At 48.2% G+C, this 16,173-nt stretch overlaps 1 protein-coding gene across 8 annotated transcripts in view; it reads left to right on the top strand.

The window, feature by feature from the left end:
* Window positions 1–16,173, top strand: part of UTRN (utrophin) — a 2,010,688-nt gene that overhangs the window by 1,488,980 nt on the left and 505,535 nt on the right. For all 8 annotated transcript variants that reach the window (XM_069606729.1, XM_069606726.1, XM_069606725.1 and 5 more), the window contains one exon: window positions 6,903–7,032. In XM_069606729.1, coding sequence (XP_069462830.1) covers window positions 6,903–7,032 — 130 coding nt within the window. The remainder of the gene's footprint in view (window positions 1–6,902; window positions 7,033–16,173) is intronic.

The following is a 16,173-nucleotide window of genomic DNA, read 5'->3' as shown; positions in this document are numbered from 1 at the left end:
AGAGCAAAGCTGCACATAAAAGATGCATACTTTGATATTTTCATATCCTGAGGCATAAAAGATCTCTGGTTAAAGGTATCTGGTCCGCGCTCCCAATTTAAAGTCATTCCCTTTAGGATCGCAAAGATGTTATCTATGGTCGCAGTGCACTTGTGCAGTCCCTTACCGAGACTGGTTTACAACAGGAAACCGTTTACTCTGCTCCCCACCCCCTCTCCGATTTGGCAGTGGTGGGGAAGAGGCCGGTCAGAGGGGCAGGGCCCCAGGCTAGGTTAAATCTCTTTGTGAATGCCAGGCTTGTTGAATTTGCATAAAAGCAAAGATCAGTTTGGCCACAAGAAAGTCAACAATTGTAAATGTGAACTATGTCTGTGAACATGAGTCAATAAGAAACCCTTTTGAGCGAGTAATGGATATTGGACTGAACTCTTTTTTATTTGTCACAATACTTCCCCTTAGCAAAAGATATCTGTAAATTCCAAGACACACAATCCAATTTGGGCAGCCTCTAGCAGCGTGTTAGGCTTTGACTGTCCTGCATTCAGTCTCCCGTTCCAAGTTTTCTGAAGCACGGGCTGCTCCAGCTCAGCTTGGGGAAAGATATGGGCGTTTCCTGTGCTTGCCCCTGGCTTTTGGGGCAGAGCAGAGCTCTGGCAGCACTCCAGCAAGGCAAACATTGCGGGGCTCCAATCAGTCTTGTTCCGGCCCAATTTCCAACCCTAACTACGAGCATCGCAGAAAGGATAGCCAAGCAGCCAATCAATACAGCAAAGTTAAACTGAAACCCTACAAAAGCCAAGTGTTTCTCAGTGGCAGATCTGGACTCGGAGCAGCTCTAGCCTTCCCATCACCAGCAAGGGTGCATTCTTTCCTCGCAAAAATTCCCCCTTTTCATCCCACAAATACTGTCTAGAGTATGCAAGGTTATGACGCTGCTGGGGAACATCACTTGTTCCATCTATCTGATCCTATAAGCCAGGCTGCACACGAGAACGTTTCAAGCGTGGCCCCCAACACAATGCCCACAAGCAACAGGTAATTGGGAAGATCTGGTCTAAAAAGCTCATCGGATCGCTTCAGTGGAGGAATGTGAAAAACATTGACACCACTTTGGAAATCCCCTGCGCAAGTCACCACCCATCACAAAAGACACCTCCATGATGGGGTAAAGAGCGCACCTCAAATTCTTCAATGTTCAAGGCTAAAAGCATAGTCCGGTGACAAGGCTGCATATCACGGTCTTGGAGGTGAAGGCCTTTTTCTTTAAAATGTAATGCTGTAGCCTTCTATGAATAAAAGGGAAGACTTGTATAAAGTCGGACAATACCACAGCTATGTTTTTCATAAACAAGATGCCACTGAGGCGCTGTCTTAAGTGGAGCAGCTCGTTTTGCACTGGTGCATATAGAGAAAAATAGATCTGCAAGCCCAGCCTGTGCCACGCGTGGGACATTCACTAGCAGACAATCTCACAGCAGGTACTCCCAGAATGCGAGTGGGAACCAAGCACAAGTTCATCCAGTTTTTTAGGGTATGGGATTCTGTTGGCATACTTTTACTTGACAAAAGTGCAAAGGCAAAATACAACAACTTTCCATCCAAGTACCCAGAACATAGTCACCTGGGAGTGCATTGTGGACATGTCAAGGGGCGTTTGCGTACACTCTTCCCCCAAAACCCCTCTAACACAAACTGGTGCAAAGGTTACTAAATGAGAATCTGATTCTAATCCCAATTGCATCCACATGTGCGCAACATGTGGTGCCCAACATGTACATCGTATGGTGGTGCCACCACTGATCGAGCTGCATCCACCTTACAGTCTATAACGCAACAGCAGCATTGCTTCACACAATGAAACCAAGAGTGCCTCAATTTGGCAGCCTGGCTCCTGAAGTCAGAGTTTGGCCATTTGCAGGTATCACATCGGTGCATTAAAGAAGCATGCACACCTAACACGTGCGTATGCTACCTAAGGCCAAGAGGTATGCCATGTTGTGTAGGAAATGCATTGAATTCAGTGCTCTGCATTTGTTATGGTTACTTATCCAGTACACCTGCTTCTCAGTCCTCGTGTTTATTTCTCTAAAAGTGCATTTGACCGTGCCAGCCGCCTAAACTATCTCACAACATAAGGTTCCATTGTGGAAGGTTTAGGTGGTAAAAGCCTTCCTGTAAGGAGTCAAAGGAATATACTCATGGGTGACTAATCAAGCACACGGGAGGGATTCAGACTCATTGCCACACAGGTTACTCGGTCTCCCCTTACGGACCCCCTTCTACCTTGACCACGCTTCATCACTTTCAGCTTTGTCCCCCTTCGCTCTGATCTCTGTTCCATCTTTTTTGACTCATTGGGCACTAACCTCTCATCAAAGTATCTCTTTTCTGTCTTCTTTATCCCATTTACACTCTGCCATTCTGGACACTACCACAACCTCCAAACAGCTCTTGGCCTCTACTCATTCGGGCACCTGCCTCCTGATTCTCATTTTCTCTTAACTTCTCCTCTTAATTCAGCCCACTGGGCACTTGTGTTCACCCCTTGAACATCTGTCTTTCCAGCTCCTGATGTTCACCTTTCCTCTCGCTCTATTTACAAGTCTCTGATCAACATCACCACCTCTTTCTGGCAGACCACACCGACCTCCTGTCCGACTACACCAGCTTCCTCCTGACGTTTAACCACTTCTGCTTTAGCAATCTTTACTGCTGTTCCCCTGAACTCTCCACTGATGATCCCATGTATCATCCTTCCACTCTTTCTAATGAACATCTCCCTCCCATTCCTGTTTACTATCTTTGGCCACATCTTTGCTCCTTGCCTTTTTCTTCCAAATCCTGGGCTCATTCTCCTGTCTACACTCCACCCTCTAGCCTTCTCAAAAACTAGATAGCCTTCCCCATCTCTAGACTGCAGCCCCTTTTTTCAAAGACCTGCTCGGACAGATTTTGGCTGTGTGCTTTTAGAAATCTGTGTTCCGCCTTACAGCTTGACACCAGAGGATTAAAGTGTGTGGGATGGGGTTTGGCTGATGGGTTTCGCCCCATGGGATGCTCAGACAACAGGTTAGCATGCACCAACATGCGTTTACCCCCTCTGTCCCCACAGGCCATCCCCACCTCCTCTGGTCCTCCCATGATGTTCCCTTGTGCCCCCACTTCTCGCACACAGGTGTTGCCTGTTTTGCTTGATTCTTCTAGCCTGCCCCCCTTCAGCCTACTTCTGCAGGACTCTGTGCTGATACATTCTGGTTTCACCATCACTGTCTGGTGGCCAATGCTGAAATTTACTTTTATGGACTTCACAACTCCCATGCTGGATTTCATTTGCATCTTGTACTCACGGTGGCCCTGAATCATGCTGTTCCCATCGTCATCTTGTATCCAGGCTTGCAACATTATGTGTTACTTACAACTGACTTCTGCAATTGTATTCACTCTGCCCTCTTGCTTCTCCAATCATTTTGACTACTTACTCTGTTCTATTCTCTCCTCCTCTCCCTTTCTCCCTTTTCCTATATCCTCCCCTCATCCCCTTACTTTCTTCTATGAACTTACTCTATCAGAATTGTCCCTGGACCTATTATGATAGCAACCTTGTCTGTCTCCTCCCGACTCCTTGTTCCCCTTCTCGCCCTCACCCCCCACCAGCACTATCAGGAATGTCATCAGGCCTAGTACGATAGTCGCTTGTTTTGTTTCTCCCCGACCTTTCTGCACTCCTCTCCCTCACTTTTTGTTTTCTCGGGCTCTACCAGAAATGTCAGGCCTAGTACCAGTAGTCACCTGTCTGTTTCCATTTCCTTCCCACTCTCCCCCTCCCTTCCTTATCTATGTCTTAGTTCTTGCACTATCTGAAATGTCGTCAGGCCAAGTACAATAGTCAATTTCACATCCTTACTGTTCATGGCCTGTAAGAATGTAATTGTATTTTACCTTGTTCCCTCCCTTGCCTTGAAGCGCTTTGAAACACATTGTGTATAGGCGCTATATAAAGAAACTATCCTATCATATATCATTCCAAGTCCCTCCTTACCAGGAGACCATCACCATGGTTGCTTCTCTGGAAGGCTGGGGAGCTCACACTGGACAGTTTCACGCCAGAGGCCACTGGCTGCCAAAAGACAATGCTCTTCACATCAACGTCTTGGAGCTCCGAACTGTCTTCTGTGCCCTCAAGTTCTTACTGCCGTCACTGAGGGGCAAGGTGGTGAGGATCTTCACGGACAACTCAATGACCATGTTCTACATCGGGAAGCAGGGCGGGACGCGCTCTCCGGCTCTCTCCAGGGAGGCCCAGGATCTGTGGCACTGGACGATTCGTCAGGACATGTTTCTCGTCCCTTTTCACCTGGTGGGTGAATACCATTGCAGACCTGCTCAGCAGGGAACTAAGTTCTTGCTACTAGTGGGTGCTTCACCAGGACCAAGTGGATCTTCTTTTCCATGAATAGGGTCAACGCCAGATCGACCTTTTTCGCAACAGTGATGACATTAAAGTGTCAGAAGTTCACCTGCATGTTCCCGCAGACAAGGATTATGGAGGATGCGTTCTCGTTCCCATGGGAGGGACTTTTCCTATACGCTTATCACACATTTCGCTGATGTGTGATCAACACATTCAGTGTCACTGCAGGATAATACTCATCGCTCCAGCGTGGCTGCGACAAATCTGGTATCCAGACCTGCTACGTCTGGCTGCCACTACTTCCCAATCTTCGCTCCAGAAAGAGAGGGGCGGTTCTGCACCACGACCTAGCATTGCTGAACCTCAGGGCCTGGCTTCTGCAGCCTAGACTTTGGACATTATTCTTTACCTGCAGAGTTTAAGGACATCCTGGCCAAGGCCAGACCCTCTTCAACGTTGACATGGTATGGCCATAATTGGAAACGTTTCTCTGTGTGGTGCCTGACTCAGAAGATTACCCCTGTGCGTGTCACAACCCTGCAGCTCCTAGAATACCTGCTTTCTTTGGATAAGGCTGGACTGGCTCATGCCTCTATCAAGGTGCACCTGGCCGCCATATGCCGTTACACCAGGACACCGGGTAGGCCTCTCCTGTGGTCGCACATACCCCTCAATGAGGTCCTCAAAGGTCTCTTCAGGACATTTCCGCTGGTGAAGGCTCCTGCCCCAGCTTGGGAACTCAATGTGGTCTTGAATACATTCATGGGGGTTGCTCCTTGAGCCAATGCATCAAGCACTGCTTAAGTTTCTTTTGTGGAAGACTACTTTCCTTGTGGCACTCACCTCGGCAAGGTGGGTCGGGAAGATTCAGGCCCTGTTTTGCAAGCAGCCGTACTTGTCCTTCCACGTTTCAAGGGTGGTACCACCTTTATGCCGAAAGTGCTGTCGTAGTCGCACCTCAACGAGCCGTTGGTGTTGCTGGTGGTCTTCCCAAATCCGTTCGCCAGCGCAGAGGACCTTGCATTCGCTGGACGTTGCTCTTGCCTTGAAGTTTTATGTGGCCCTCAAGAAGGGGTTTCGGAATACTTCTCAATTTTTCAGCAATTTTGGACTTATGAATCACGGGTAGGCCTTGTCGAAGGCTTCCATCGCCAGGTGGCTCTATGGCTACATCATGCACTGTCATCGGCTGGCTAACAGGCCCCCTTCCAGGATGGCCGAGCGCCCATTCCACCTGAGCCATTGCATCAACGGCAGCGTTTCTGTCTGGTGTGCACCTGCTCGACATCTGCAGGGCTACTACGTGGAGGTCCACGCACACCTTCACAAGGTGCTACTGTGTCGACAGGGATTCCAGGGAGGAGTCCCAGGTTAGCCAAGTGGTGCTACACAACCTGTTCACTTGAGGTGAGTCTGTTCCAGACTCACCTGATAATATATATATTGCTGTGTAATCTTTATTCATGAGCATGTGAGTGCATGCCAGACACCATGCTGGAGAAGGATCAAGTTACTTACCTGTAACTCCTGTTCTCGAGCATGGGTCTGGCATGGATTCACATGCGAACCCTCCTGTCTTCCCCTCTGTGGCTCTTCTTGGGTCATACTGCCACTTAACATGCTACCAAATCTGAAGATGGCCTCCGTAGGTGGAGTTTAGGGAGAGGACTGTCATTGAACAGGGGCAGTATCACCCAAAGGACAGTGATTGGTTTAAAGCAGAAATACAGTTTTTTCAAGCTAAAGCGAAACTGTTTTTTCTTTTACCGAGTATTCCCAGACTGACAGAGAATATTCATGAGCATGTCAATCCATGCCAGACCCATGCTGGAGAACATGAGTTACAGGTAAGTAACTTGATCCTTACTGAAACTCTTTAATGAAAGAACAGTGGGTCGTATGGGTCGGCCTGGACATTGCACTGAAGGATTGGGTACATTGATAGGTTCCTGCGCAGTAAACTGATCAGTGTGTAGTAGGAGTTGGAGTTAGTCATCTCTGTACTGTTTTTCCAAATTTTAAAGTGCCTTCTATAATTCCTTTTGATTTACTTACTGTACCATCGACAATGTAGACATACCTTCATGCACATATATTTGGTTATCTACTCTGTAGACCTTTTTGAGTGATACGATGACCATATGATCAATTCCAGGCAAGCACTTCTCGACTTTCATCCTTTGTAGTCTGACGAAATTCAGTGGTGCTCATTTTATCAAAGTAGTACCTAGTGTTCAGTGCACTATTAATTTACAAAATTTAACGGTTTATTTATGCCATTGCCTTCTTGTTTTTCTTCATATAGTAGATACAACTGTTTCTTTTCAATTTCTTCTATAATTACTTTAGTGTTACATCTTTAGTTGGGCACTTAGGGGAAATGTGTGGGGGTGTGGTGTTTTGGAGCGTGTATTATTTGTATCCCCATGTTGTATATTAATGCCTGTTTGTTTTTAAATGATGCATTAATTCACTTTCTCTGTCACCGAAGGTCCTGAGAAGGGAGTTGAAGGAAAAAGAGCAGACCATTTTGAACACGGTAGATCAAGCTCGGGTCTTCCTGGCTGAGCAACCCATCGAGGGCCCTGAAGAACCAAGAAGAAATCTGCAGCCCAAAACCGGTGCGCTATGAGTACATTTGTGCCTTGCTTTGTTGAAGGAACATGCCAATAATATGTTCAGTACTTGTCTTCGTGCTCATCAGATTCTTCAGTCATTGACGTGCAGATCAAAGAATGGTGGTCCCTCTGAAGTATGAAGTATTTTTGCAGTTCCCATTGTTTGGAGGCGGGGTGGGGCTTGGGGGGGGGGGGGGGAGGGGTTACTTGCTTCTTCAATTGGGCCTAGGCTGATGACTTGGTTCCCAGTCCACAGGGAATTTCAATTCTTTAGATTTACTGGAGTTAATATGGGGTTATTGACCATGCATTCCGTCAAGAACACTTGTTAATTGACCCTTTTGAAGTTGTTCGTGCCCAGCGAGGTGTGGGCGAATAACCTAGAAAAAGGTGCATTATATGTGAATATTTGACACTTTTTGCCAGGTTAAACGTTTTAAGAGCACTGAATATTCATTCTGCTGTTCCTTCTTTTTTCAAGTAATTTGCTTATTTAAAAATATGGATCACTACTTTAAGCTTTGTAGTCCACATTACCTATGTCTGATATTTCCTTTGTATTGTCATTTGTATAGCGCCAATGTTACCATTATTATAGTCTCAATGCGCTATTAGTGGGTTCCGCCCTCTGAGGACCGAAGTCCAGAGTGTTGGAGGTCATGGAGCACAAATATGATGTGTGTGTGTATTTGGCCGAAAAAGGCTTGGCCAGTTCTGGCCAGGCTCCGGTAGAGAAGCAACCCATGTGGTTGGGCATGTTGATGGGTGCTGAGAGGAGGTGGGTTGGCTATGTGTTAAGCATACCCCCATTTATCCTAGGTCTGTGCTGCATTCTGCTATCAAAGGTGTTGAAACATGGTGTAAATATGCAGGGAGTTTATGTGCACAACGTGACCAGATTTGGCCATAGTCCTTTGTGTGTGTGTGTGTGTGCGCGCGCCTGTGCCTGCGGCCAGTGGAGTGGTATATTAGACATACCTTGCTACCATTGATGGCACTTTGTTGTTAGGGTGCCCGCTCAGAGATTCAACAGGACATGGAGAAACACCTACATTTTGGTTTGTTAGTATTACAATAACGCCAGAATGGTGCAGTGAGGTAGTGTGCATTATGAGCAAGGATGAGTCGTCACTTTTAGTGGCTGACTTTCAAAGAAGCTAGCTAAAGAAAATGCCACTTATATTGTTGCTCATCACCAACCATCTTGCAAGCCAGTGTGATTGAAATCTCATGCAAGCTGATTTGAGTGATACAGACCCCGGAGATTCTGATCATAGGGAGCAGATTACGATGTATGCTTTCTGTAATGCTAGTCTTAACTTTGGGAGTCTTTATGAAAGAATATGTATATTTCATCCATCAGATTAAGCCTTGGCTCTAATCCCTGTTGTATCCACCTAAAAACACTTAGAAAACTCCTTCCCCAGTTCCTCAACTCCCACAGAGATGTTGCTAGTCCCCTCCCCCCATAATCCTCACAGTTCCATAGCCTGAATAGTCTTCATTTGGTCGTTGGGTTTTTCTCGATTTGTGTGCGTCAGTCTTCAATAGGCCTATGGCGCAACCTACCTTCCCCGCAGCGCCCAAGTACATGGACTTCCTACTTAAAGACACTGGCCCTTGCCTGCTGATGACTTTGATGTGCATCTGTCACTTCAAATGTTGCAATATAGCCTGTATTTCCTTGGACAAGGTATTTAACAGATATTCTTCCTGCTATTCAGTATTGCTTGGCATGTATTTCAGGCATCCTTAGCCAAATGCACGACGAGTCATGTGCACAGCGGTTAAAAAGTAAACCTAATGTATGCACTGCAACCTTTGGTCCTCCAGATGTTTGGTACTGCAACTATCATTAACCCTACCCAGTATAGCCAACAGGGAGTTGCCATGGGATTAATACTACACAATATCTGGAGATCTGCAGGTTGCAGACCCCTAATGCCTAAAGCAGTGGATCAGATTTCAGCGATAATGACCCAGTGGAGTTTCTTTCGACATTTCTGTGCAATAAGTGAGGAATTCCATCGCGACCTATAAATAGCGCAGCATACGTGATAATACCGTCGCTTCCATTCGGGCCTTTAGCGGCCTCTAACGTTTTCCGTTGTAAATCATAATCTATTTGTGGAACTTGGGTCCATTCACAGAGAAATTAATAACGTGACTTGTGGCGACTTTATTTTTTGATAAATTCTTGAATATGTTCTGGCCACGAATATGGCCAAAGTAACCGTAGGTAGGATCCAAACACGCACATGACTTTGTTAAAATAGGTTTGCCCGTTCCTTTCACTCTGAAAGATGACAGCACTGGGGCATGCTTTATTATCATGACAACCTATGCTTGGATGCTCTGTTAAAAGGCGGGTGCTTGGAGTAGGGCATGTTGTTCTACTACAAAATGGGTAGAAAACCAAGGAAGTTAATAACGGTTGCCGCAAACAAATAAATGAGAGGAGCATTTTGGCCAAGACTAGAGGAAAGCGTGTGGTGGTTATTTTAATAATGGCAGCACTGCGCAAGGAGTGCCCCATCCCAGGATGATTTGAGCCTATATTTCCATATGACATAAACCTCCGTCAAGAGGCTCCGTTTACCGTGGTTTGTAAATGCGATACTCTTGTAATGTCAGGGGGTGGAGTGGGAGAGACCGGTTTGGCCTTGACTTTTAGGATATTTTTAGTCCATTTTTTTTTTGTAGTTTCACACCTTTTCTTCTGAAAACTGCATGAATATGATTCACCTTCAGTGACTCAGATCAAGTTTCAGAACCCGGTGGGGAAGGCTGCAGGCTTTTTGTTACGTTCCTCCCTGCCGGTGAGCTGGCTGAAGGGAGAACGTGTGAGGGCCTGCGTAGGAGCCCTGGCGGAGGAGCTAAACACATGCACAACACGCGTGGTCTGAGTTGTGCCCGGAACTGCTGTCACTTATGGCGGGGCAGGCGCTTTATTAATGAGCGCCTTACGTCACCGCGCTCGCGGGATGTAAGGCGTACATAACATTCCCCCTTTTTTCCAACAAAATACAATAATTCACAACCCACGTAACCATGTCAACAAAACTAGCTTAACTCTTCTGTGCACTCTAGTCCAGCACAGTTTTGTTCTCCCCGCAATGTCACTTTACCACTCGTAGTCGCTTAGCTTCACCGGGGCCCTCAGTGCTGCCCTTAAGGCATAACACTCTGGCCTCGGCCGAGGGGCCGTCCCCGGGCCGGTTCCCCATTCAGGCTCACCTTCATCATTTGGAGATGCCTCATCAGGTCCTTCGGGTGGTTCATCTGACTCGTACCTCAGGGTTGCCTCTCCCTCGGTTTGCTGGCTTGCATCCTCCAGCGGCAGCTCTGCTTCCTCTGAGGGCTGCTGGTCCCCATCAGTCCACATTTGTCGGGGCACCCTCTTTAACCATCAGGCGTTTGTTTCGGGTGATCAGTTGGTGCCCTCGTGCTGCCGTCACCATTGTTCCTTCCTTTCGGGTCACGGTCCACGGTACCTGATCATACTGTGTTTCGATCTTGGTCTTCGTGGGGTTTCGCACCACCAACACGTGGTCTCCGACTTGGTGTCCCGACTTCCATGCATGCCTCCGGACGCTTGTGTTCATTTTCTGCCACTATCCTTTGTTGAGTGCTATCGCTGTCATAGGCATGTAGGCCCCTGCTTGGGTGATTCGGAATTGACGAGTTTATCAATGTCCCATACATTAGGTCCGCTGGTGGTAGCCCTGTGGAGCTGTGGGGCGTCACACAATAGTTCTGTTGGAATCTGTACAGATCCACTACAGATAAACGTAGCACTTTGTTGACGGTTTGCATGAACATATCCACATCGCCGTTTGCTTGTGGCCACCTCAGCGTGATGTGGTGGTATTGGATGTGCAGATCGCCCAGGTATTTCTTGATCTCTGTGCCGTGGAATGGCGGTTCATTGTCACTTTTGATGCGTTGTGGCAGGACATGGGTGGCAAACATCTTCTTGATGGCCGGTATGACCATTTCTGCTGCTGTTGAGGATACAATCGCCACCTCTGGGTATCTTGAATAGTCATCGATGGCCACTAGTCGATATGTCCCTTCCTGAACCGTGCGGAAGTCGATGCTGATCGCGTCCCATCTTGAGGATCCACACTCTGCCGACTGTACTTGTTCAGGGTTCGGCGGGGCACCTGTTATCTGGCAGGGGAGACAGGTTGCTATGAGTTGCTCCACCTTGGTGTCAGTGTGCGGGAACCACACTCAGTGTCGGATCCTGGCTTTTTTCCATTCCATTCCTTGGTGACCTTAGTGTGCCAGCGCCACAATTGTGCCCTGTAGACTGCTGAGGATTACGATCCGGGCCCCTCTCAGGATTAACCCTTCGCTAGTGACTGACAGATTTTGTCGTACTGGGGCCATGCCCGTGAGGAAGTCCCTGGCCGCCGGCGTGCAGTTGTGTACATGGCGGAGGAAAGAGTTCCACTCGCCCGATATGATGGTGTTCTTGATCAGGTCACAGCAGGGGTCGGTTTGGGTGGCTTCTACGATGTCCTCGATGCTGACTGCTTTGGGCTTCATAGTGTGGATGATTTGGCATATGTGCTCTTCCGTTTCTTCTGCCTCACTCACTTCTCCGAGGGTGGCTATCCCTCGGGTGCCTGGATAGGAAGTCTGCTGGGTTATCGGTGCCTGCTTGGTAGGTCAACTCAAACACGTATCGTTGCAGGTGAAGCAGCCACTTCCCTATTCTGGCCGGGGGGTGTGAAGATGACCCTGTGAATATCGGGATGAAGGGCTTGTGGTCTGTGTAAGCCCTGAACTTCCGTCCGTAGAGGTAGATGTGGAAATGGCAGCATCCCCACAACACTGAAATGGCCTCCTTCTCGATGTTCGAGTACCGTTGTTCCTTCGGTGTGAGGGCGTGGGATGCGTAGGCGTTGGGCTTCGTTTCCCCTGTTCGAGATACTTGACCTCTATACTATTTGAGTTATTTTATATATGTATTGGGTTGGTTTTGGATTAAAAATAATATAAGGTGATTGGGTGGTGGATTGCGGGGGTTTTTGGATTGGGTGGGGGATTGCGGGGGGTTTCCCCCCCGCATATATGTCCTAAATGACCTTCTAAATTAGGTAAATTCTCCCGAGGTCAATTGTGAAAAGGTCAATTAGTATACAACCGCTCAGACATCGTTGCCAGGTTGGGGGATGAACCTCCCGCAGTATGTCGCCATTCCCAAAAAGCTGCGTATCTCTGTGGGTGTTGTTGGGGGGGGGGCCTCCTTTATGTCCGCAACTTTTTGTGGGTCAGCTGACACTCCTGCGCTGTTGAACACGTATCCGAAGAATGTGATTTCCTCCTTAAGGAACTCACACTTTTCCCGGTGGATGGTCAGGCCTGCGGCCTCTAACCTGCTGAGTACCATTTCTAGGCGACGTACTTGTTTGTGCCTGTCGCTGGCGTGGATGAGGATGTCATCGCTGACGTTCAGCACTCCTGGGATGCCCTGTATTACCTCATGAATGGCCTGCTGGAAAATCTCTGCTGCTGAGGAGATGCCAAAACTCAGTCTCTTGTATCGGCGTTGGCCCATGTGCGTGGAGAAAGTAGTGATGTATCTTGAGTCACGATGCAGTTTTAACTGATGGTACCCAGCGTTGAGGTAAATTTCCGAAAACACTTTCGACCCTGTAATGTCCGTAATGATTTCATCGAGCGTGGGGGTGATGTGTCGTTCTCGTTTGATTGCCGCATTCGGGGGGCACATGTCAATGCAGATTCTCACTTTCCCCAGATGCTTCGGCTTCTTTGTCACTACCATGGGTGACGCCCACGGCGTCGGCCCTGTGACCGCTTCTATGATTCCTGCTTTTTCAAGTTCTCGCAGTTACTTTTCAACGAGGTTCCTCATGTGGAATGAGGTCCTTCTGTGGCTTACTGCCCGGGGCTGCACTGATTGGTCGTTGTAGAGCTTTACAAGTTTTCCTTTTAGGCATCCAATGCCCTTTAGGATCCCTGGGTACTTCCCTAGGAGGCTGGCGATGTCCATTGAGTCTGTGACGTCGCAGATGAAACAGATTAATCCCAAGTCTTCCACTGCATCCCCACTGAGTATGCATTTGATTCCCGCATTGACGACATATACCTTTGACAGGAGGACTTGATCACCCCTTTTTTTTTTTTTTTTAACATTGTTGCCGTCATCACATTTACTGATGCTCCAGTGTCAGTTGTCATTTGCGTCTCCTGACCCTGTATGGACACTAGGCATTTGCGTCTTCTGTCTTTTCGCCGCCTCCAAGCCTCTGTGTTCAAGTGCCGGAACCAAGTAGACTTTCCTTCTCGTCTGTCCACTTCCTGCATCTTTCGCTGGGTCACCATCGTTGTCACCAAATTCGTCGGTTGACTAGTTGGCAGGCTCTACGTTGCGGGTGTTAGCCTCTTTATTCCTCTTGGGTGTGCCTTTGTCTTGTTGCGGTTGGGGTCGTTGCGATTGCCCTGATGATCTGCCGACATGCGCATAGTGGTCCTTCCGGCCACATGCTCCGCACGTGGTTCTTTGTGCTGGGCAGTTTCTTCTTCTGTGATATGCACCTCCGCACCATCCACACTGCGTAGGCCCCGGGATCCTTGGTTGCCACCATGGTGAGTTGTTTGCCTCGCTGAATTCCTCCCTCTGTGGTTGGCAGTTAGCGATTTTTGAGCTATTGTTGTTTTCGGCGTTAGTTGGAGCTTCTGCAATGTGGTGCCCATATGCGCCGCCTTTGTGTGCGACAGTTCTCTTTGACACCCATATTCAAGGATCCTGGCTAGGGGAATGCCTTTCTTGCCTAACACCATTCTGCACAGTTTTTCAGAGTGCATGCCATTGATGATCTGGCGCCTTACCTCCTTCTCGACATTATTAAATTCAGGCAAGAGTGCACATTTCTTGAGTCTTGTGTGGTAGGCGTCGAGTGTTTGCTCCTACATCTGATTCGTGGTGCAAAAGATTAAGGTTTTGTAGTCCGGGTTCAGCTGTGGCATAAAATGTGCTGTGAGAGCTTTTTTGGCTAGTTGGTAGATGTCTGCGCCATCGCCGATGACTAGCGTGTTGAAGATGCGCAGGATGTCGTCACCCATGTTGAGCAGAAGGTGTGACTTTATCTTCCTGGGCGTTGTGATGTCTTTGCAGTCCATGGCCATCTCAAACTTCTAGATCGTCAGCATCGATTGGGGGCCCACTGATGATGGGTTAGTGTAGTGGTCAAACAACCCCAGCGCCACTGTAGTCCCACCATGAGGCCGAGGGGATGGTGCTGCGGGTGACAATGATGCTGCAAACCTTGACGGCGTGGGCCTCAGTGTGGATAGGCCTGTCGCCATATTGTTCCGGTGCCACGGTTGATGTGTGTCCAATGGGTCGCACCTCACCTTCACCACCTTTGTGCCAGTGGGGCACTGAAGTCCCCACCAGGTCTTCTCCTTTGTAGTAGGTGGTGCTGTAGCGCTTTCTGCATCACCTGGCTTGTGGGTTGATTTACAGGCGAGCCAAAAAAGTTCTCATCTGCCTTGATGAGCTTTGTTTTCCTGTGCTCACCGAGTATTAATGCATTGCAGGAAAAGATTGGAGTATTGTATTATGTTATCTTTTGTTTTGGGTGGGGGATGGCTCCCCCACCGTGTCTCCAAAAATGTGCCCTTGCCGAGGGCTTGTGGGCCGAGTTATGGCTTCTTTTCCTCATGTTTACTATGTCCGTCCCTGTACACCAGTGTTACGTTCCTCTCTGCCGGGGAGCCGGCTGAAGGGAGAACGTGTCAGGGCCTCCGTAGGAGCCCTGGCGGAGGAGCTAAACACATGCACAACACGCGTGATCTGAGTTGTACCCAGAACTCCCGTCACTTACGGCGCGGTGGGCGCTTTATTAATGGGCGCCATACGTCACCGCGCTCACGGGACGTAAGTCGTCCATAACAGCCTTCATGTGATTCAGAGACAGCAGGTAAAAGGGTGCATGCGCAGCAGCAGCTCACCCATTGTTGCCGCCTGCTCTTTCCCCTTGATCGTCGATGGGTTCCTGAATGTTATTACCTTCAGTCACTCTTTTCAGGAGTTGCCTTTGTTCGGTCTATTTGTTTTTTGCATAAATTATCAAATATTCTGTTTTCTGTAGCCAGGCATTAAACTCGCCCTACTGTTGTCGCTTCTCTATTTTAAAAAATCTTCATTTAACTCTTCTTCTCATTCAAACTTCCCGTTTGTTAACCCCATCTGGGCCTTCTCCCTGTAGGTTCTCTAGCACTCGCTGCTTTCCCCTCATTTAATTGTGCGGAAGTATATAGAGATGACGAATAACATGCACACGAAAAGGATTCAGGCGGCGCACGTCAGTCAAGGAGTGGAAAGTGCTTTCTGATTACAACGATCATTCGTGGCAGCCATAGAAAGGGATTCATCCTTTCTTGAGCTGAGTTTGTAACGAACAGGCTTTGGGGGTTTGATTTATTTATTGATTGGAAAAATGAGCACGTCAATCAGAATCGTACTGAAGCAAAACCGGGCATGGAGCATTCCCCTTTCCGTAGGCGGAGCAGTCCCCTTTCTGGGTGCTCTGCAGTAAGAGTGATTAGTGAGCAGAATGTAACAAAGGTGGTGGAGGGGGGAGATAGGAGTAGACTCGGGACGGGGAGATCCCTCATGTGCAGTGCATGTCATACTTTACATACAGTTTATTAAATCTATGTGCCATGCAAGGTACGGTTGGGGGCTTGGGGTGAGGGCACAGTAAGGCTCCTGTGCCTCTTTCCTGTAAAAGAGGTGCTTTTCGGCAGCACTCCTGAGGACCCGCGTGGTAACTGGGCATCCTAATGTTTGGAGTTCCAATGGTGGAAGCAAGAAATGGAAGCAGGAGCCAGCCTGGGCATGGGGACGGCTGACAGGTTGAGCATAGCTTGCGATCACTAGGTGACAGGTTGGTTGTAAACGAAGACCAAGTTAGCCAAGGTTAGGAGTGGGCGAGGACCAAGGAATAGATCCAGTTACAAGGAGGAGGAATTTGAAGAGGGGCCAGTGTTGCCATTCTCTGTATGAAGGAATTCTCAAATCATAACGTCCAGTAAATACCTGTGTTCCATTACCACCTTATACCATTTCTATAGCTATGCAATAAGTGCTATATGGGCAAAGTT

This window comes from Ambystoma mexicanum, chromosome 4p (assembly GCF_040938575.1).
Source record: "Ambystoma mexicanum isolate Mex_15411 chromosome 4p, UKY_AmexF1_1, whole genome shotgun sequence".
NCBI lineage: Eukaryota > Metazoa > Chordata > Amphibia > Caudata > Ambystomatidae > Ambystoma > Ambystoma mexicanum.
Note: the sequence above shows the minus strand (reverse complement) of the source record. Positions and strands in the feature narration are given on the sequence as shown.